The sequence below is a fragment of the Hemiscyllium ocellatum genome, chromosome 10 (assembly GCF_020745735.1).
Source record: "Hemiscyllium ocellatum isolate sHemOce1 chromosome 10, sHemOce1.pat.X.cur, whole genome shotgun sequence".
Classification (NCBI taxonomy): Eukaryota; Metazoa; Chordata; class Chondrichthyes; order Orectolobiformes; family Hemiscylliidae; genus Hemiscyllium; species Hemiscyllium ocellatum.
In genome coordinates, this window is record NC_083410.1 from 20,678,584 (window position 1) to 20,702,455 (window position 23,872).

At 43.8% G+C, this 23,872-nt stretch overlaps 1 protein-coding gene across 5 annotated transcripts in view; it reads right to left on the reverse strand.

Moving 5' to 3' along the window:
* The window catches only part of ltbp1 (latent transforming growth factor beta binding protein 1), a 371,964-nt gene that overhangs the window by 172,232 nt on the left and 175,860 nt on the right, over window positions 1-23,872 (reverse strand). For 2 of the 5 annotated variants that reach the window (XM_060831324.1, XM_060831322.1), the window contains exons 10-12: window positions 20,165-20,287; window positions 14,654-14,818; window positions 3,567-3,809 (exon numbers count right to left, since the gene is read on the reverse strand). In XM_060831324.1, the coding sequence (XP_060687307.1) occupies window positions 3,567-3,809; window positions 14,654-14,818; window positions 20,165-20,287 (531 nt within the window). The remainder of the gene's footprint in view (window positions 1-3,566; window positions 3,810-14,653; window positions 14,819-20,164; window positions 20,288-23,872) is intronic. The other 3 variants (XM_060831323.1, XM_060831325.1, XM_060831326.1) reach the window with 3 other exon arrangements.

Consider the following 23,872-nt stretch of genomic DNA (forward strand, 5'->3'; position numbering starts at 1 on the left):
GGCAGTGCAGATTCTAACCCCAGCAGTTCATCAGAGTGGGTCAGAGAGGGAAGGGTGGCCAAGTATAAAAGAGTCCAAAACAGAAGAATGAGAAGGCAAGATGTGATGTTATCTGGAAGAGGTTCCAAAGTTAGGTCAGCCAACAATGGCAGACATTACAGAGAATGTGTCAACATGTTAATGAGGCAAAAGGATGTATGTTCACGCACAGAATGTTTCAATCAAAGCAGAGCTAAGACCTTTCTAGTGGACTACCCCAGGGAATGTTTCCAGGAATGATGATATCTTTGAGCTCAATTTCATTGAAATGCCAAAGGTTTTATATTTTAAAAAAATTGAAATTACCCTCTAGTGATAAAAATCTTGGCAATTATGAATGTAATGTCACAGTAAGGCCTCATAAAAATTCCTCTGTCTGGGATTTCAATGTAAGCATTGGTATATTCAAAGTAGATCTTTGTTGAAACAGTAAAGAGCAAAATTTGAAACAAATGTGTTGAGTGTTCAGGCAATAATATTGCAAAGCATAGGCTCAGCGCTGCATTGCACCTGTAGTTATTCCACATGCTAATATTTAGAGTCTTTGGGGAGATGGTGGTGTTGCGGTAATGTCACTCAACTACAAATCCAGCACCCTCTCAGGCAGTGCACTCCATAGTTCTAACACCCTCTGGATAAATGCACTTTTCTCAGATCTCCTCTAAACCACTTATACCTCACCTTAAACCTATGTCCTCTGGTCTTAGCTATGTCTGCCACGGGGAAAGATTCTCATGATCTTACCTGTCAATGCCGTTCATAATTTTGTACATCCCAGTCAGATCCTCCCACAGCCTCCTCTACTCCAGCCTATTCAGTCTCTCCTTATAACTGAGACATTTCATCCCAGGAAAACCCTGGTGATTCTCCTCTGCACTCTCTCCAGTACAATCATGTGTAGTAACCTGAACTGGATATGGAATTCTATTTGCTGCCTAACCAAGGCTTATAACAAGGCTTCCTTGCTCCTATATTCTCTGCCCCAGCAAATGTAGGCTTACTCTCTTCAATATTAGAGTGGTGCTGGAAAAGCATAAAAGGTCACACAGCATCCGAGGAGCAGGAAAATCAACATTTCGGGCAAAAGCCCCTCATCAGGAATTCAGACAGCATCGGAGGAGCAAGAAAATTGACATTCTGGGCAAAAGCCCTTCTTCAGGAATGTCGATTTTCCTGCTCCTCGGATGCTGTCTGACCTGCTGTGCTTTTCCAGCACCACTCTAATCTTGACTCTAATCTCCAGCATCTGCAGTACCCACTTCTGCCTTACTCTCTTCAATACCCTGTCTACCTGCGCTGACACCTTCATAGATCTATGGGCTTGTACATCAATGTCCCTTTGGTACTCAATCCTCATTAGGGACTAATCACTCATTATGTAATTCCTTTTCTTATTAAACTTTCCATTATACATCACCTTGCACTTTTCAGGATTAAATTCCATCTTCCATCGCTCTGCCCAATTTACCAAGTGATTAATATCAGACTGCAGCCTCACGATCAACATCATCACTAATTTTCGTGTCATCTGCAAACTTACTGATTTTACCCTCTCTATTCACATCCCAGTCATTAACAGATCTAACAAACAGCAAGGGTCCCAGTACCAATCCCTGTGGTACACCCCTGGTCACAGGTTTCCGATCACAAAAACAATCCTCCACCCAAAGGGGCAGGTTGAGAAAGCTAGTCCTTCATGGTAACTTCAGCCAGTTCAGGAACTGAACCCCCTGCTGTTGGCATCACTCTGCATTGCAGATCACCTGTCCAACCAGCTGAGCTAACCGACCCCATTTATAATTGAAGTAATTAACTCCAGAAATGTACACGAATGTTGAAAATTACTGGAATCGTTTTGTGGTGATCCTGAAGGATGGGGTCCCAGCCAGGAGTACACCTCCCAAATTTAAAACAGGCTGACTTTCGAGAATCTTTGTGGATGCTGTGCTGAGAGATTCCTGGCAAACATCCATCCAGAATGGCCTGGAACTGATTGGAAGGGCAAATATTACTGGGCACTCAGTGACTGGAGGGAATAGCAACTGCCAGTGGTATGACCAATGCCTAACACATTGCTGGCTGGCCTCCAAAGACAGAGGTTGGGGAAAGAATTAACCTGACAGCTCCCAGATGTTGTGTTTGGAATGTCACTGGAGCAAAGCTTGGAAACTGCAAAGAGGCCACAGAGCTAATCCCGTGAATTGAGCAGCCAGCTACTGGGCACATGATCAGAGAAGGTACGGAATCTGCTTCTCAACACTCTCAAACAGTCTCGGATACATCAGACAGACAACAGACTCTCAGCACAAAGACATCCAGGGCCCCCTTTGTAGTGGCTGTGACAAGGTCAGCCAGGTGGATCTCATCGAATATGAGTTCCCTGATCGGGGCTATTAACCGGGTCCAATCAGGGAGCCCTGGCTGACAGATATAAACAGGCATATCAAAGGTTCTGTTCGCTCTGAGAGCTGGCTCTGAGGGAGCTGGATCAGTGTGAAGGACTCTCCACATGTAAATAAAAAGTGACTCAGTGATGGATACTGACCTCTGTAGAATTATTTCACTCTTGACAGAGGAATTTACCTTGAACTCAACCACCAACACTTCCAATTACACTCCCTCCAAAAAACACTCAGGACAAGCACAAAGCAGAAGTTCTAAAAGATACACATTAGACACGGCAGGGGGAAGTTATGAAGGTCAAAACATTACGTGTAAGGAACTAAACTACTCACTCTTCATTTCAATTTTCTCTAGAAAGTTGGTGCAGACACAATGGGCCAAATGGCCTCTTTCTACACTGTAGGGACACTCCATTCTGTCAAGATGGAGTGGACCAAAGCAGTTAAAGATTAAAAAGATGGATTCAGAGAGAGCCCAATGGGTGGTGTTGAGTCACTACATTATGCGAACATTTTGAAAATCATCTGGAGACAATCCTACCAATCCTATTCATAAATTCCCTCTCTATGTATCACAGTAGCAGCAGAGGCTGTTTCTCAGGAAAATAATTACCCACAAACCAATGAACAAGTTTACACTGTCCAAACAAGGAAACTTTAATGCAGGCTCTGACAAGAGACAGATTATAGAAAGTACATTTTCACCAGGGAACATAAACATAGTTCATTGTTTCCTGGTACACATGGAAGTCAAGTTACAGCCTGGAGATATCATGCATGTGTGTCCATTTACCTCAAACTATTGAACAGCAGACAAATCAAGCTGAGAGGAGTGCATTAATACCTACAAAGGAAATTAGACTCAAAGGATGATAATTTGCCTGCATCTTAGCTGTGTATCTGAATATCTTTGATTAACAAAAAATAAATCTGAGATTTAAAATTATTAACTGACTCAGAATCAACTGTTACTTGCAGCAACATTCCACCACCTTGTCCCGTGGTTCCTGGTTCCAAACCAGTGAAGAAAATGTCTTTCTTTACCCATGTTATAGATTCCACTTACCATCTCCCAAACGTTGATCAAAACACCCACAGCTTGCTTCTAACTGAGAAGCTGCTTACCTTCTGGTATTAACACCGCTGGCTGTTGAGTCTCGGTTGATGGGAAAGATTCTAAGGGCTGTTGTTCTGGTGGTATCTTTGCCGGAGTAGGTATCGGATCAGAGTGTTTAATCTCGGGATGAGTCATGGTCGAGTCAGGACGCTTCTGCACTTTAGTTTCAGACCCAGGCTTGATAGTCACCTTCTTGAAGGTTTGACTAACATGGTAGCCCATTCCACCAGGGCAGATTTGCTTGAAGGCAGCTGTTTTGGACAACACAAAATACAACAAAGCATCATTTAAATTACTCCAGCTTACACACAGATGTATTTGCAATGCTGACTAAACATTTAGAAATGTTTTCTAAAGTCCTCGATATTTGGAATTTTCACAGCTAACTTTTCAAAGGCCTCAAAAAAAATGAAGATATGATGTAAGTGTAGCAAAGTAAAAGGTGGCACAAAATTAAAATCCGAGATCTTTGATCAAACTGGCCATTGAGTGTAAACCTGCAATGCCAATGGCCGGCAGAATAAGCATGACGTATTTCTGGAAAAGCGCAGCAGGTTAGGCAGCATCAGAGGAACAGGAGAATCGACGTTTCGGGCATAAGCCCTTCTTTATACCCGAAACGTCGATTCTCCTGTTCCTTTGATGCTGCCTGACCTGCTGTGCTTTTCCAGCAACACATTTTTAAGCTCTGATCTCCAGCATCTGCAGTCCTCACTTTCTCCTGACATATTTCTGGTCAACATCTGGACCTAAGAATTTTGGAGCCTCTACCGTCACAGTCCATAGCTCCAGACTGCAATATGCCTGTTTCCAAAGCAACCCAGACTTCCTGAGAGAACTGTAGCCCACCAACTTCTGACACATTGACAGAGAGACATTAACAACGTGTGACAGATCTTGTTATGCATTCATTCTGATATGACATGTCTTGTTCTGGACCATTCTACCTGGAGTCTGTCAAATTGTTGGAGACCATTTTCATGTAGTAGCAGAACTGAAAGAGAGACATTGGGAAGGGTTTTGGCCCACAACAGGGTGTGGAAATGGAGGTGAGCTGGGGAGCAGTTTTGTACAGCCACCTGGCAAAGCCAGTTTACTGGCACTATCCTCCTCTTTGCCTAGTTTGCCAGAGACTGAATTGGGTCATCCAGCTACATGACCCCGAGCAATTGGCAACTCTTTAAAGCCAGTAAAAGCTAATGACAGCCAACTGGACCTTTCCAGTCAGCCTTAGGACAGCCTTCACACACTGCATTGGGAGTGCAACAGCTACTGTGGATCTAGAGGCACATGTAGGTCAGATCAGATAAGGGTGGCAAGTTTCCTCCTCTAAAGGACATTCATGAGCTAGATGTGTTTTTATGATCATGACTATATGGTTCCAGTAGATTCATTTTGAGTTTCGCATTATATTGAATTCAAATTCCACCATCCACTGTGATTGGATTCAAACGCATGTCCTCAGAACATTAGCCTGGGGTTGTAGATTACTAGCCCAGTGACATTACCACTACATTAGTGCCTGCCCATTCGCAACAGCTCCCTGCACCTTGGACCCCTCCTATTGGACCTCTAGTTTCCAATCTTTAAATGGACAGTATAGCCTCTTGCCAGTAGTTCCTCAATCCAGCCAAAATTGTGTCTGTTCTGAAAAAGGTTCACCGGAACTGAAACAGTAACTCTGCTCTCTCTCCCTCTCTCTCTCTCCACAGATGGGACCAGTCCTGCTGAGTTTCTCCAGTTGTTTCTGCTCCTATCGAGGTGTGGGATCAGGATCCCCACCTCCCCCATTCAATTCTCCAAAACCCCAGGTCGGGTCCAATATGTGAACTGGTTAAGCAGCGGTGAAGGAGGCTTGAATGAATTCCTCTGAACCGAGGAACAGGAGGAGGCCATTCAGCCTTCTCAAGCTTATCCTGTCATTTGATTAAGTCATAGCTGATCCAAATCTTAACATCATTTATCCAACTTGGTTCAACAACCTTCCAGATTTAAACCAAATAAAAATCCATCAGTTTCAGTCTTCACATTTTCACTTGAGCCACCAGCCTCAATAATGCTTCGGGAGATGGAGTCCCATATCTCAAGTAGCTCGTGTGTGAAAAATGGAGTATTGCTGTCGTTAGTAATATTTTCTTGGTATGGGGTGGCCAAGAGTGTGGAGAGGTGAGTTTCTTTGTCGTCTTTCTCTGCCTCCTTTGCCAAGGTAACTTCAGTGGATGTTGTTTGAAGACCTGGTCACCCGGATAAGCAGTGTTTCCTCACTGGAAAAGTGGAAGTCCTGAAGGAATTCACCATTTGCCAGCAATTCCAATGGAACACGAGATTCTGCACAGAATCACAGAAGAGGAGGCCATTTGGCCAATCGAGTCTGCACTGGCTCTTCAGATGAGCATCATTACCCACTGCCAATTTCCTGCCTTTCCTCCATTGCCTTAAACATCTAACCCAGATGTTAACTTGTCCATTGCAAACTTAGAGACATGAAAGGTTCAACACGATGTCCATCGCCATTTAATAAGATCATGGCTGATCTTTCATAGATCCAGCTCCACTTACCCGCCTGTCCACCATAACCCTTAACTCATTTACTGTTCAACAATGTTCGTCTTAAAAACATTCAGTGAGGTCACCTCAACTGCTTCCTTGGGCAGGGAACTCCACAGATTCACAACCTTTTAGGTGAAGAAGTTCCTCCTCAACTTAGTCCTAAACCTGCTCCCCCTTAGTTTGAGACTATGCCCACTCATTCTGGTTTCACCCACCAGCGGAAACAACCTCTGTCCCCTTCATGATTTTATATGTCCTGCTGGAGCAGTGCAGAATGCTGAGGCCAGACAAGTGGGTATGCAAGCAGGGAAAGGTCAGGATCTCGGAGTGCTCTGCAAAGCGGTCACCCCAGTCTGTGTTCAGTTTCTCTAATGCTGCATTGACCATATTGGGTGCAATGAAAGCAATAGACCAGATTGGAGGAGATACAGGTGAAGTGCGGCTAGAGCGTCGAACATTACACACAGTACAGGCCCTTCAGCCCTCCATGTTGCACCAACCTGTAGAACCAATCTGAAGCCCACCTAACCTACACTATTCCATTCTTGTCCATATGCCTATCAAATGACCATGTAAGTGCCCTTAAAGTTGGCAAGTCTACTACTGTTGCAGGTAGCACGCTCCTCGCCCCGATTACTCTTTCAAGTAAAAACTTGGAAAGAGTGTTTAGGCCCTTGGATGGTGAGCAGGAGAAAGGTGAAGAGGTACGTGTTGCACCTTCTGCAGTTACATAGGAAGGTGCCTTAAGGGGGACATTGGTGGTCATCGAAGAATGGACTAGGGTGCCCCGGAGACAACAATCCCCGTGATATGCAGACAGGGGAGTGAGAGGAAGATGTGTTTAGTGATGGCATTCTGCTGGAGTTGTCTGAAATGGTGGAGAATGATCCTTTGAATGCAGAGGCTGTTGGGATGAAAAGTAAGGGCAAGGGGCACCCAATCACGTTGCTGTGAATGATGGGAGGGGGAAAGGGGGGAAGCAGAGGTGATAGGTCAGATGTGGTTGAGGGCCCTGTCAACCACAGTGGGTGAGTAAACCATGGTTATGGAAGAAGGAAGCCATGTCAGCAGCACTGTTTTGGAAGGGGACATCATCTGAACAGATGCAATGCAGGCGAAGGAACTGGGAAAATGGGATGGAGTCCTTTTAGGATGTGCTGTGTGACGAGCTGTAGTAAAGGCAGCTATGGGAGTCAGTGGTTTGTAATGGATGGCACTGGATAGTTTATTCCTGAAATGGAAACAGAGAGGTCAAGGAAAGGAAGGGAAGTGTTGAAAATGGATGAAATGGAAGTTATAGAGGGGTGGAAATTGGAGGAAAAATGAACAAATTTTTCAAGGTCCAGGCGGGGAGTGTGAAGTGGTACTGAAGCAACTGTTGATGTAACAAGAAAAGACTTGCAGGAGGGGGCCATTGTAGGACTGGAACAAGGATTATTCCATATACCCCATAAAGAGAGGCAGAACTGGGATCCCCATGTGGGTGCCCACATCCCCTCCCTTGACTTGGTAAACATGTGATGAATTATAGGAGAAATTGTTCAATGAGAGAACACGTTCAGCCAGGCGGAGGAGAGTGGTGGTGGATGGGGATTGTTCAGGCCTCTGGTCAAGGAAGAAGCTGAGAGCTCCCCCAACTGCCCTGGTGGGGAATGGAGGTATCGTGGGATTGGACATCCATGGTGAACAGGAAACACTTAGGGCCAGGGAAGGGGTCCAAGTGGAGGGTGAATGCTGGATATGGACCATGTGCAGGCAGAAGGGATTAGTTTAATTTGCCATGATGTTTGGTACAACATCGTAGGCCGAAGGGCCTGTTCCTGTGCTGTACTGATCTGTGTTCTACATCTTCATGTTCATTACATTGTTCCCTTCCAGCAATGCTGCTTGGACAGCTCCGTGTATTCGGGATTAGTTTTGCCGATTCTCAGGATTTGGGATTCATCGGCAAGGCCAACATTTCTCACCAGGCCTGAACGTCTCAAGAGTTAACCACATTGCTCAGGGTCTGGAGTCACATGTAGGAAAAACCTGGTAAAGGCAGCAGGTTTCCTTCCCTACGTTAGTGAACCAGATGAGCTTTTACAACAAACCTGCAGTTCCCTTGACAACTGCCAGATTTATTTAAATTTAACTTGCCCAGCTGCAATGGTGAAATATCAACCCACAGCTCGGTATAGTTGAGGAACATAACCATTGCGCCACAGCAACCCAGTTAATAATCCGTCAATAAATGCCTTCACAGGAAACCTCTCAGTTTCCACCACTTGCAGTGCTGTTTCATCGCTATCTGAATGCAGAGAACAAACTGGTCTTTGTCAGCATGAACGAAACAAAATGTAAGTTGCCTCCACATTGACCAATCAAACAACATTCTGCTTCCCAGCTGTATCTCTGAAGTCCTGTCACCTTCATGTTGAATTTGGCAAGTGAGGGAAGGGTCAGCAAGATCCTCCGAGGGGTCAAGCAGCTCAATTCTGAAATGCAGAAGAATGGGGCGAACATCCCGCTTTCTCCACAGGGCCACGTGGAAATGAACTGAAAATGTGTTGCTGGTTAAAGCGCAGCAGGTCAGGCAGCATCAGGTTTCCTGATGAAGGCCTTGTGCCGAAACGTCGAATTCCCTGCTCCTTGGATGCTGCCTGACCTGCTGCGCTTTAACCAGCAACACATTTTCAGCTCTGATCTCCAGCATCTGCAGACCTCACTTTTTACACGTGGAAATGAGGTCTGGAGTCCAGGGTATGGTGTGGCTCAGCCAGCGGCGCTTCCCACTCGCCCTCTGACCTCACATCCACGGAGCGTCACAGGCCTCGGAGAGGGGCCAAGCCCAGCTCATTCACCTCTCAGTGTGATTTTAAGTAGCCCTCAGTTAGAAAAGAACAAATCCAAATCTCAAGAAGTGAGTTGAGTTTGTTCAGAAGTCTCACCGGTTTGGACAGGTTGAGGAAGTTACCATTACAGTCATCCACTTACTTGAGTGGATGTTTCCAGGATGAGTGCATTGTGCCAAGCCATGCTATGAGGTACAAGTACATCAACATTTGTTAAAAAGTAACACAAATTTTAAAATTTAGTCACAATTTCATACAGTTCCACGTACAAATTTTCTTGAGCCTAAACGTGGCATAGCACAAGGCCAGAACGTTTGGTGACATGACTGTTCAACTCTTTATGTTATCAACCCAAGTCACGTTCATGTGAAGTTGGTCATGAGTGTTCACTGATGACAGAATGTGCGCAGTGTGAGATGACTATCTGCACATTGTACAGTTTGTTGGAGCCATTTGTCTGAATGTGACATGATGCTAAAAATGCAGTGCAATATGATGTCATACACCAAGAAAAAAGAGATCATTTGAACTGGGAGCAAATACGTATTTTAAAAATTTATCAAAGTCAATGGGGAGAAGGGGCTGAACAATGAAGTGAGGTTACAAATTGTCCACTTGGTTCTGAATCCAGGTTCCACTGAAGGGAGTCAAACACTCAATCTTCTGCCTGTTAAACGATGCCACAAAATGACGTGGATGGCACAATGATAGGTCCGAAGGCAAGTGGTGAGGATAACACAAGGAGTCTATGGAGGGATATCGACAAGTTCAGTGAGTGGGCAAAAGCTTAGCAAATGGAATAGAATATGGCAAAATGTAAGGTGGCAGGAAGAATAGAAGACTTGAATATTATTGAAATCTGGAAAGGATTCAGAAAGCTGCAATCCAGAGGGATTTGGGAGTCCTTATCCATGAACCACAAAAAGTTAGCATCCAAATTGAGCAGATAATGGGGAAAACAAATAGAAGGTTGGCCTTTATGTCAAAGGAAATGGAGGATAAAAAATAGGGAAGCCTTGCTAAAACTAGGCAAGCCACCAGTAAGCTCACACATGGAATATTGTGAACAGTTTCAGTCGTCTTCTCAAAAGAAAGATCTCTTGGCATTGGAGGCAGTTGAGAGTATGGAGATACTTTCTGAGGAGGCGAGGTCAAGTAGATGAGACTTGTACTCACTATGGTTTTGAAGAATGAGAGGCACCCTGACTGAAACAAACATGATTCTCAGGGGATTTGACAGCATGGATGCGGAAATTTTGTTTCCTCTTGCGAGACAGTCTAGGACCAGTCTCGGTACAAGCTCTCTCAGAGGACAGTGAATCTGTGAAATTCTTTACTACAGAGAGCTGTTGATGATGGGTCATTAAGTATATTCAAGGCTGAGATAGATTTTTAATCAGCAAGGGTAAAAGGCAGGAAAGCGGAGTTGAGAGTTACCAGATTAGCCATAATCTCATTGAATGGCATTTCTTTTGTTCTATGTCATAAAGTCATATTGACTTAAGTGGAAGATGTACAAAAGATAAGGACCCCCTTCCCAGTGGGCGTGGTGTCATAGTTCAAAACCAACTCATCACCTAACAAGCAGTGACTGTCTGATCCAAAGTGGGCAGCTGGGTGGCCAATGAGAAAGATTCACTCTGCTGTGCCAGTTGGGAGATGAGGTTTCACTCGGAGACTGATGGTCCCTTTCCTGCCCCAGAGTAAAACCAGGTTGGCACTGGGTAAATCATTAAAACTTTGTTCTGTTTTTCTCACTTTCAAGAGGGAGGAAAATCAAAACTAAGTTTCAGAAAAGAAAAATTCAGAGCTACATCTCTCAAATTCCAGTAAGGGCCTGTGAGCATTCTCGATTGGTAACCTTACAAATTACCCATGTTTCATCATAGTCATTTGATATGATTATATGACTTGATATGATTTTCCATCCATCAGAAGCTGGGAGCATCGGGTAATGGCTAATGAATGCACCAAGATAACTTCTGATGTATCTGGTATTGAGTTACAGGATTCTCTGCATATTCTGTCACACAGTCTGCACATTGAGGGGTTAGACGTTCTCTCTGTTGAGGCACTTTGGTCTGAGGGTGGTAGCAATGTCCCGTGGGAGACCACACAAAAGTACCACCAGCAACTCAGAACCTTGGAAAACAATGGAAAACAAATTGTACCATAGCTGCCTTGTGGCATAGCCAAGGGAAATGATTTGTCCCTTTCTCCTTTGACGTGGCACTAGTGACCAAAGATTGATTTGTAACTGGGCTGACATGGCAGAGATCAGACATGGCAACAGGAACTGGCAGTGTGCTGTAAAAGGTTGGGTCCAATGGTTATAGCCAGACAGGGGAGCTAACAAATGAATCACATAATAAGAGACAAAGCTGTTTTAGTTAAGCGTGCACTTGCCCCACACACCTCTTCAGTAATGACTGTGCTCCCTGCATTATTCCGCTGGGGAGGAAAGAGTAAATGGTGGCTGCTGTCTCTATCAATTCTTCCCAATTCTCCTCTGCTTCATCCTGTGCTGTTCCTTGTCATTTGCTTTGGTATCAGCACAGAAGGTTTTATCCATAGGGAATGGTATGCAGCTTCTGAGAACCCTCGGTATCAGTAGGGTGTAACCAAAGTCCATCTTAGTAAGCCCAGGTTTGTACATGCATTTACATCAATAATAAAGTGTTTCCCAATTTGCCAGGGAATCCCCCCTCACTTGCCAAGCTCAGACACCAGTCACCTCCACCTCACTTTCAGTGGGCACTTGCGTCTTTGTCAATTCTCAGCCTGGGCTGCCCAGAGTCCATTAATACTCTCAAAGGAGGAGCCGGCACAATGGAAGTAAAGAGAGGCTTCATGACGGGTATGGGAAAGGCCAGAAAACACAAAGAAGAGCAATGCTAGAGTTAGTGTCGCGAATATACTCCAAAAAAACAAGGTGCAACTCACCTTCCCAGTGTCTGTCACCTCACACAAACCTGTGGTGATTCATTTGGATTGTATGTGGATGCTAAGTAAGTCTGGCTTACATTTATAGAGTTCACAAGGAATTGTGGTATAATAACATTTAAGATGAATACACGCATTTATTTCAAATATGAGAGGTTCCTCTCATCTCTGAGAAAAGGCGGCTGGGCCATAAATTATTGAGCTGAGCATGGGGACTGTGGGTAGGGCAATAATGGGGTGAAGGCTTTGACAGCCACTCTGTCTATTCATCCCAACCGGCCCTGCTCCTGTCCCAGAATTCCCAGCCAGGGTGGGCAAGGGGTGGCGAGCTGTTTTCTGAGATTATAACACGAACCCTAATCGAAGCAAGGGCTCCAGCTCCAGTATCTTTTCGAGGCAGTATGCGTGTGCCAGTGCCTGCAAATAATTTTGCTCAGCACTTTCACTGCGAGGTTGGAGATTTTTCCCATCAATATCAAGGAGCTTTGCAACTTTCCAGTAGACTGCAGTGTGCAACTTAAGCAACAGAGAAAATAAAAATTCATGGATTATGGGGGAAGGACAAGGACTATCTACATTGATCTTGCAAAGATTCTGCATGGATCTGATGGATTGGATGACCTCCAGCTGTGCTGTGTACATTGTATGATTAGAGCCACGCCGTACTGCACTGTCCCCTTGAGTGGCCGGCAACGGCGTTGCCATGCCACAACAGAATCTCGGCCTACTTCTGTGTCCAGCTCTTCCATCCTCCAGTTGGATTGCATCAGAATGTACATCACAGACCTCATTAACCACAGCACCCGTTTCTCAGGTCTCCCGTTGCAACATGGGAAAAGGTTTTGCAGGTTCAATTGAGGCTGTGATCTACTGAGAGCAGCAAGGGATGTTGGAAATACGGACAACATAATGGCAGCCAAGATTTGCTGTATCAGAGGAACAGCAAATAAAGTGGTGGCTCATTAGATATGACAGCTTTTCCAGCAACACATTTTTCAACTCTGATCTCCAGCATCTGCAGTACTCACTTTCTCCTAGCTCATTAGATACGGGTCATTTACTCCCCTCGCCCTGGCAGTAACTTGTTACAACCAGCCAACTGAGGAGGAGACAAACAAGAGGCAAGGCACACATGTACCCTACACAACCCTTTCTCCCAGATGTCAACGTTCGTAATATTACTTCCAATTGTCAGAAGCACAGGTCATAACACAGTTTCACAGTCAGCTTAATTTTAAAGAACACACTCCAAAGAAACAGAAAAATGTAAAAGACTTTGCTGTTAATCAAGTATGTGACCAAAATAGTTGGGTTTTTCCCATGAATATACAGTGTCAAAATCATAAAATCTCCAGAGTGTGGAAGCAGCCATTTGCCCCTTCATGTCTACACCAACTCTCTAAAGAGCATCCCACCCATACGAACCACCCCACCCTATCCCAATAATCCTGCACTTCCCATGGCTAATCCACCTAGCCTACACATCTAATGGACACTGTGGGTAATTTAGCATGACCAATCCACCTGACCTGCACAACTTTGGGCTGTAGGAGGAAACCGGAGCACTCGGAGGGAGCCCACGCAGACACGGGGAGGATGTGCAAACTCCACACAGTCAGTCACCTGAGGCTGGAATCAAACCTGGGTCCCTGGTGCTGTGACGCAACAGTGCTCACCACTGAGCCACCATGCCACCCCATATAACCTGAAAGCTATTTGTGATTAAACACAAACACAGATCAAAATGGGAGCTATGTGGAGTGGTGGGGAGTGGTTTGACATTTCCCCCCGGAACCTGATCATAATTCCTCGATGTTTCTGCTGAGTGCTGAACTGGATGAGGAGTTGTTCAATCAGACACTCTGTCTGATCACCAGCTGGGCTGTGCAATCTCCAAGAAAGTTCAAATCTGACTGGCCCATTTAGTTTAAAGATGACAGGTGAACTAACAATGGCCAAAAAGGCTACAAGTGACAAAAATGTGTAGAGATGAGCAGGAATGATGTTATTCTCCCAGCACTTTCTATTAGTGATGGATATGTGGGAGCAGCATTTCTAAAGGGAGTATGTGGATTACCCATTCCAGAACATTCAAGACTGCACTCAGCAGCCAGAAACCCTAGTCACTGGGTCATCTCCCAACTGGGAGCTCAGGAATATAGAAAGGGGTCAGCACCATTATTACTTTCAAGAAATAATTCCAGATCAGTCATCTCCATTGATCCTTCAACACGGTGTGCACAACTGACAGATGCTTTGACTCATTCCACTGTGTGATTCACAACATTCAGATTCCCTTTTGAAAGAGCGCATAAAAAAATACAAACAAGAACTATATATGCCATTCTGAATTAGTCAGTTCCAAACCAGCAAAGGTTAGTCAATTAACAGGATCTTTGAAGGAAGGTGTGTGGATCAGATGTGCTTTTGAGATGACAGTATAACTGCACGTACCAAATAAAGTGTGCACTTTGGGGGAAAAAGGTTTTGTTTTTGAATAAATGAGCTCAAACATTTGTCTTGATCAGCATTTTAAATCTAATTTAAAGGGAAGTGGGGTAAAAGAAACAAGGACGGGGTATATCAGCGTCTGCCATTCTTAAGTTGGGTAGCAACTACGGTTTAGCAATTAAAATCCTACTCTTGTATGCCACAGGATACAACAAGCATAACAGTAAAAAGCAGCCAGCAAAGAAAGACCAAAGAGCAGTATCTGTGAAGCAAAAAAAAAGAAAAAAAAGTTATTCGCTGGTTTCTGCTGCCCTTACCTGTTCCCAGAATGGGACATTTCTCGCAGTTTGTGCCCCAGGCCTTGCCAACGCTGCAACAGCACATCTGCTTGCTGAGCTGCACAGACAGAGGATGCATGCACTGCTTTCCTGCACTGACAAACCGGTAGCAGGGCCCTTTCTCTTCAATTAAAAGATTTTCAGCTGCAGCAGAGAGAGAAACAAAAAAGGGAGGGAGGTTGCCAGAAATGATCTAAGAGAGAAAAAAAAACCTGCAGAAATTCCATCACCAGCTGACAAGGACAGAACAGCGAACAAAGCTAAAAATAAAAACAACATACATTAAGGCGTGACTGTGTGTATATACATATGTGCGCCAACATAGACACATTCGGAGCATCCTTTCTACCAGATTAAAGCCCCAGGACATGAAGGATACAGGTTTTACATTGGCAACCATCTGACAAATACATGGAGTGTTAAACCTTATGAAAAGCAACATGCTCTAAGCAATAATAAGCAGGGTGTAAGTATCTTCTCACATGCATCTGTATTAGTACAGCAATAGCTCTAGCATTCAGGAATGGCAGAGAATTTCCATTACGCTCAAACCAAAACAAAATCTTTAAAACCAAATACAACTACCTCCAAGGTCACTATATTGAAATGACTTTGTCATGCTGGCAGGACAAACCAAATCATTCCCTTTGGCAGGCAATTGAGGCAATTTTCTTCCTCATTCCATTCGGGGCTTGGTTAGTTATAATTGCATTAGACAAACTACATGTGCAGAATGCTTATCTTCTGTTAGATTGTCATTCTTTCTTGACAAACAGGCCCATGTGGTGCCTAGCTAACATGGGACAGTATGTGCAGTTTAGTCCTACTTTGTCAAATACAATTGAAGTCATTCAGCATTCTCAAAGGATACCAAGCTTAGCCAAAGGAAAAGCTCCACTTTGACCTTTTGCACATCCCATTCCCACAGGATCCTTAAAAAAAGGGAGGTAATTAAATCCTGAAATAGGCTGAATCAGACCGACGGAGCCAAAAACGCATTTTAAAAAAAGCCTCGTTTTGCAAACATCCAAAACTAGGAATGGTGACGTGGCCTCTGCAACAGATTGTGGAGCCAAACACTCCCACAGTTCAGCCTTCAAACCTGGATTAAAGGAACTTCGGCAGCACAAATAGTCTGAGCAGCCAATGAGACGCAGGCACTCAAAAGGTGTGGCTTCAATTCCCGGCAGAGGGAAACAGGGTCAAAGCAGAACTGGTATCCACAACTGGCTCCAAAGTGACAGCAGCATTCATTCCACCATCATTGCTGCTACACCCGCAGTCAAAGCCACAGCTTAACCCCTCCCCAGTAGTCTTAAATTTTGGGATGTCTGTTTGCAGAACTTTATGGAGAAGTGGTGAATGCAAACGGTCAACAGGGAAGGCCCAGTCATGTAGCTATCTACACAACTAGTGCCAGGAAGTTTTATGAAGCATCTGCAACAACTACATTGGTGTCAGGCTGATAGTACGTTCTAATCAGTGTTTAGGATAATACAGTTGTTACCACTTAACATGCTGGCTTTGATGCTAATGTCCTTTCACAGCAGATTACCCAGTGTGGAATTTTATACAGGTGCATCCGTAAAATGTGGAATTTGGTTTGAACTTACACTTTGTCCATTTTACATTCACAGCAGTGTTTAAGAATTAATTCACAACCACAAACTAACCCCAACCCCAGTTATATATAAATATGCTTTTAGTAAGGTTTCACCCAGTGTCCGTGAACATTAATGACATCTTATGTTTTAACGGCGATACAAAAAGAAAACGAGTTGACCTGGAATTAAATTGGTTTTTCATGACTTTCTAAAGCTCAAGTATTCAATGCTTTAAGTACTTTGTCTTGGCAGAGAGTTGTAATAGTGCCCTAAGGTTTGTGTGCAAGAAGCACAGCATAGTATATGGAGGGGCTGAGCTTATTCTGCCAGTGAGGAACACCCTATTAAAACCTGCATGATAATCTCAAACTGCAGCATCTCTTGCTAAGTAACTTGGCTTCTTGCCGATCACAGCTATGTTTTGGCCTACACTGCAAAAGAACACTTATACATGCAACACAGAAGGGAGTCATTTGGCCCATCTTGTCCATGCCAACCCACATGTGTTGCTGGTCAAAGCACAGCAGGTTAGGCAGCATCTCAGGAATAGAGAATTCGACGTTTCGAGCATAAGCCCTTCATGAGGAATATTCCTCATGAAGGGCTTATGCTCGAAACGTCGAATTCTCTATTCCTGAGATGCTGCCTAACCTGCTGTGCTTTGACCAGCAACACATTTGCAGCTGTGATCTCCAGCATCTGCAGACCTCATTTTTTACATGCCAACCCACAGACAGGAAGATAACCTTCCTGCACACAGCCCATAGCTTGGCAGCATACAGTATTTAAGGTGCAGATCCAAGTAAGTTTTAAGAGAGATTAGGGTCTCTGCCTTCACCACTAAGTCAGGCAGTGAATTCCAGACACCTACCACCCTCTGCTTACAAAAGGTTTTCCTCACGTCCCCTCTAATCCTTCTGCTGCTTAGTTTAAATCTATGATCCCTGGTTTTTGAACTGTGTGCCAAGGGAAACAGGTTCCTCCTGCCTACTTTATTTCTACCCCTCACAATTTTGTATACATCAATCATATCACTCCTCAGCCTTCTCTGTTCCAAGGTAAACAATCCCAACCTCTCCAATCTCTCCTCATAGCTGCAATTATCCAGCTCTTCAATGTTCTAGTCAATCTCCTCTGCACTCTCTCCAGAGTATTTCCTGTCTTGTGGTCACCAGAACTACACACAACACTCCAGTTGTGGCCTTGCCAGTGTCTTATACAATTCATCATTATATCCCTACTTGTATATTCAAAACTCTGACAATGAAGGAGAGCATTCCATATGCCATCTTTGCAACTGTGCACTTGCATGTCATGATCTCCCACTTCATCCATCCCTCTCAGTATATTCCTGTCTATTGTGCATTCCCTTTTAACAGTTTGACCTTCTGGAACACATTATCTCATCAGAGCTGAATTCCATCAGCCACTTTCCTTCCCATTCCACAATTAGTTTGGAGCTTACAGCTCTCCACCACACTATCCACTACACGGCCAATTTTGTGTTATCTGCATATTTCCCAAGTATGTTCCCCCCACCCCCCCATGTTCAAATCCAAATCATGAATAGTATAAGACAGCAGGGGCCCAGCACTGGGCCCTGTGGAACACCACTGGATACAGCTTTCTGTTTGTTAGGGCAACCATCGACCATTCTTTGTTTCCTGTCACTGAGCCAACTTTGGATCCAATTCGATGGGCTTTTTTGACCAGTCTGCCATATGGGATCTTAACAAATGCCTTATTAAAATCCATATAGATAGCATCCAGTGTTCAACCCTCATCAATCCTCCTTGTCACTTCGTCAAAGAATTCAACTTAATATATAAGGCACAACATTCCCTTAACCAAGCCATGCTGACTATCCCTGACTAGACCATGCCTTTCTAATTGACAGTTTATCCAATCTCTCAGGACTGATTCTAACAATTTGCCCACCACTGAAATAAGACTATCTCGCCTATAAGAGTTTGGCATTTCCTCTGTGCCCTTTTTAAAAAAAAGAGAAGCACACTTACATTTCTCCGGTCATCTGGCACCTCACCTGTGTCTGGTGAGGATTGGAAAGTAATTCTACAGAGCATCTGCTATTTCCTCCCTGACCTCCTTCAACATCCAAGGGAACAACCATCCGGCCCTGGCAACTTATCCACTTTCAAGGATTCTAACTCCTTGAATACATCTTCTCTCGTCATGATTATTTTGTCCAATATTTCACACTGCTCCTCTTGGATTACTATATCCACATCATCCCTTTCTTTTGTGAATACAGCGTTGAAAAATTCATTTAAAATTCTTCCTATACCCTCTGCATCTTCACACACGTTCCCTTCCTCATCTCTGATAGGTTCCACTTCTTCCTTAACTATCGTTTTGCTCCTTAAATACTGGTAAAACATCTTTGAGTTTTCCTGTATTTTGCTCATATTTTTCATTCCATCTCTTCGATTTACTTTTTTTTCACTTGTTCCCTGTACTTTCTATACTCCTTTAGCTATTTGCAATGTTGAATTTTTTGTGACTATCATAAGCTTCCTTTTACTGTTTAATCTTCCCCTGTATTTTTCCAGATGAGTTGGTGGGGCAGGGGGTCCGGATTTGGAAGCCCCATATTTATTTTTGAAGGGGGCATGTCTGCTTTGTGCCATAAGGATCTCAGTTTTTCGCACCTCCCTCTGGCCTATCTCTGATTTACCCTTTAGCAGTCCTCCCCAGTCCACCTCAGGAAAATTATTTCTTGGATTTATAATATTTACCCTCCCCAAGTAAAAAAAAGATTTTTACTCCTGATTTATCTCTGTCCTTTTCCAAATACCAAATCTAACCAAACTGTGGTCAGGAAATGACCAACGTTATTAATTATAATCCACCCAGCAAGTTGGAGAAGCTGAAAATCTCTTGTTATCTGACTGTGGCATCAGAATAACCGCTGGTCTATCACGAAGAGTACTTTCTTTTAGAATACATTTTTTGGAAATATGATGTATGAAGATTCAACCAATGTCTATCTTTCAAGTCAGTGCAGAAAAAATTTGTTTTTTTTTGTACAGACATGAATGAGATGTGAAAATTAGGAGTGCCCTTTTCAAAGGGTGAGCCAACTCTTCAGAAACAGACTTAACCTTTGTGGAGATGTAAAATGGGATTGGGTGACAAATGTCGCTCTTAACATAGGCCTTGTTCCATTTTCTATTCCACTGACTTCCTACAAATTGTTCCCATCCACTTCGCTTTCTTGCAAAAAGAATTTCACTCTCCACATCAGTCCACCCCTGACCCAGAGTCCCATTTATATATCCTTGGGGTGGCACGGTGGCTCAGGGGTTAGCACTGCCGCCTCACTGCTGGGTTCGATTCCAGCTTCGGGTGACTGTTTGTGTGGAGTTTGCACATTCTCCCTGTGTCTGCACGGGTTTCCTTTGGGTGCTTCTGTTTCCTCCCACAGTTCAAAGGTGTGCAGGTCAGGTGAATTGGCCATGCTAAATTGCCCATTGTATTCAGGGGTGTGTAGGTTAGGTACATTAGTCATGGGAAATAGGATGGGGGAATGGGTCTGGGTGGGATACTCTTCAGAGGGTCAGTTTGGACTTTTGGGGCCGAATAGCCTGTTTCCACACTGTAGGGATTCTATGATTCTAGTGATTTTCCCTAATGGGTGTGGCAATGTTCCATGACTGAGAGGCACCTTGATCTTCAGGGATGGACTGTGAATCATTTTGATTTTTCTTTTCAGCTGAGATTAGGCAACTAGCCTCTGATGAACATGTTTCTAATACTTTACAGAAACCCAACTTTGGAAATGCTGGTGCATTGGCTTGAAATTTTCAGGGGCCTAGGGACCCAGTTCCAAACAGGCCCTGGAAAGGTTGTGGTAAACATTACTTACGGACACAGGCAGATTGTGCAGGACCTGGAACAAACCCAGGCTGGCATGTGCACCTATAGCTGCCCAGGGTATTCAGGCATTCTCCATGTAAGCACACCCCTTGGAGTTGGCATTCATTGATATCTACAAAATAAGAAGTAGTATATAAGTGGGCATCTAGGACTGGCAATGACACCATTAGTGTGGCATCAACAACTCCTGCATAACTTGGTGGCAATGAAGAAACTTTAACCATCCACAGAAGCTAATTTTGGAATCCCACTGCTACACCATTGCAATTTTGTTGATGCACTCTAACTACCCCTTCGTTCCCCCACAAAGTGTTTGTCATAAATCGTATGTGGTTTCTCCTGCTTCATTGGCACTGAGAACCAGGAAAAAGAAGCTTGTGATACTGGCTTCCAGGCTCCAGCCTACCATTTCCTGGCATTCCTTTGTTTTTCTGTATAATTGTAAGTGGAGTCAGACTGGGAAAAATAGCTACCTAGCAAATAATTTACCAATCTGGTATAAATTGAGGCATGGAACTTTGGTGCCATTTTAGATTTTGGAAAGAAAGAGCGGCCATTTGATAGCTGGACAAAACTGGTTCGAAAATACTGGAAAACGAAAACTTCTGCACAACAATCTCACTTTACTGTCTCCCTCCCTCTGTTCGACAAATTCCATCATTTCGAAAAGCAGGGGCAGCCTCGTAATTATGGACCGGTTTTCACTCTAATAATCACTCATGCAGCAGGAAAATAAAATTGCAGACAATTTCAGTCCTGAACTTATCATCCTTCCAAATGCTTGCATAGCTTGGCTCGGATGAACTATATTTCTGGCACCTTTTAGGCTGGCACAGCACGTTTCAGCATGGCAAGAACACATTCATGTCTGAGTCACACTGCAGTGAAAGCAACAGCATAAAAAGTGAGTGAGCACTGATTTATGGAAAGTATTCAGACAGAAATTCCTGAATATATAAGAATTGTCATTTATACTAAATCATGTTAAATAAAAAAAGCACTGTTGAACTCAATTCCATTTTAATGAAGATTTACAAGAAAGTACAAGTCTGTTCCTCTCCTTGGGTTTATTACATTGCCTAAAATTGCTAGTTTCTAAGCCTTCAACACTTCCACGTATTTTGTCTGCCTTGAACTCACCGCCAGCTTGCTTGTGCTCAGTTCTTTAACAAGTTTCTCGTAACCAGTCCTTACTTGGGCATCAACTCAATATAAAAGCTGTTATGCATTCTTCACTTTTTGTGTAATATCCTAGGGACTCTGGACAAGTCCGCACCAAATAATGAGCTGGCATCCATCTTTGGACAAGAATTGCCATTTTACGTAAGAAACAATAAAATGCATTTCACAAACATCCTTAACATGGTATCATGTCCCAAAGTGCTTCAAGGAGAACTATCATTAGATCACACAAGGCAATATGGACCAGGCTGCAACAAGTTTAGTCAACCAGGCAGATTTGAAGTTGTGCTTTTAAGGAGGAAGAGATGTGGAAAGACAGAGAGCTTTTGGGAGGCAATTCCAGAACTGAGAACATTGGCAACTCAAGGCATGACCACCAATAGCAGCACAATTAAAATGCAGGATGCTCCACAGGCTAGAACCTCAAGTGGTGCCAGGGGCTGGAGGAGACTGTGCAGATGGGGATGTCAGAATTTTATTAATCTAAATGCAATACTTCAAAATCCCTCATCACCTCATGATTTAATTCAGGGCCATCCATGTGATTGGCAAGTCTCTCATGCTGTTGGAGTTCTCAAATACCAATCCAGTTTGTCATCTCCAAAAGCAAACTGTAAAATGAAAGAAAATGACTTTTTTTCCCCCTTGTGTGAAGCTTTCTTGGATTACTGGCAATTTTTTTGTCGCCTGTATAAAATAAAAATCACAAGATGGCTGCAGCACAGGGGAAGACCATGTGCCCATCGTAACCAGATCAGCTTTCTGCAGGAAAACTCCTGTTTCCAGCTGCTTAATGATACTCTCAGGCACTGAGTTCCAGATCTTAACCACCCACTATCCTATCAGGGAATTCCCTCATATGGTTAGCACTGCTGCCTCACAGTGCCAGGGACCCAGATTCAATTCCCACCTCGGGCAACTGTCAGTGTGGAGTTTGCACATTGTCTCCGTGTCTGCGTGGGTTTCCTCCGGGTGCTCCAGTTTCCTCCCACAGTCCAAAGATGTGCAGATCAGGTGAATTGGCCATGTTAAATTGCCCATAATGTTAGGTGCATTAATCAGGGTAAATATATGGGAATAAGGCTGGGTAGGTTGCTCTTCAGAGGGTCGGTGTGGACTTGGGCCTGTTTCCACACTGTGGGGAATGTAATCTAATCTAATCTTAAATTTGTGTCCCTGGTTCCAGACCCTTTCAACAATGGGAATGTTTCACTCTCTTTCCGTCTATCACTCTTTCTTTCTCTCTCTCTCTCTGACCAAACACCACATGATTTTGAACAGCTCTGTCAAATTTCCTCTCAACCTTCTGTTCTCTCATGATGCCACCTTCTCAAACCTATTGACAGAAACTGAAACTCTTTCGGTCCTGGAATCACCCTCACAAATTTTCACCATACTCTTCCTAAATCTTTCACATCTTTTCTTGAATTGTTGCACCAATCAGAATTGGACACAACGCGTACAGGAGCCAGAGGCCAGTAGCATGGGCTGCTGGGTGCCAAGATGAGCTCTTCAAAAGACCTGGCATCATGGCCTGGACCTTGTCCCAGTTACAATAAAAGTAATAACACGAAAAAATTCCTCTAACTCTCACACTCCATAGGCATGCCAAATAACGCCATCTGATGCCCTCCCACCCATTCTCCATGGTCACACATATCATCCATACTATCTGTGACACTTTACCTACCTCCATTGCCCTTTATCGTACCCATGCAAACTTAATGCCATCTCAAGCAAAACTATGAATCCCCAGTCATCTGGATGAGCTGTTATAGCTTGTGCACCAACATATCGCTAACTCACATCAACCCATGCCTTCTCCCCCACCAACTCTTTACCTTTATACCCTCCATAGTACACTATGGGCAGTCCTCAGAAGCCATGGCAAGATGAAGTTAAGTACTAAGTGTCTATTGAAAATGCCCCTATATGTTTTTAAAGTTTGATTGATCATATATATATATATATATAAAACCCTTTGAAGTACCACAAAATTAAAATATCTTTCAAGTAATTAATCCCTTGCAAAACAAATATTTGTATTCATAGCACCACATTAAACAAAGCTAATCTCTTTGTAAACACTTGCATTTATTAATCAAACAGTGAGTTTACAGGCTAACCACTATGATAATGAAAGGGTGTGGAAGTCTTGAAGCTGATGCTGATGTCAACAAGCACTGGACTAGCTCCACTAATTTAGTTTTTCAACTGCAGACTAGATTTTTCTTTTCAAAAAGTGGAAGAGTTTGGGATGTTAAATGACTTGACAGCTTGACAGAGCTGGAAAATCAACGTTTTGGGCAAAAGCCCTTCATCAGGAATGAGGTTGGGAGCCTTGGGGATGGAGAGTTAAATGCGAGCGGGGTGGGGATGGGGAAAAGGTAGCTGAGAGTGCAATAGGTGAATGGAAGTGGGGGTAATGGTGATAGGTCAGAGAGGAAGGTGGAGCAGATAGGTGGAAGGAAGATTGACAGGTGAGACAGATCATTAGATGGTGCTGAGCTGGAAG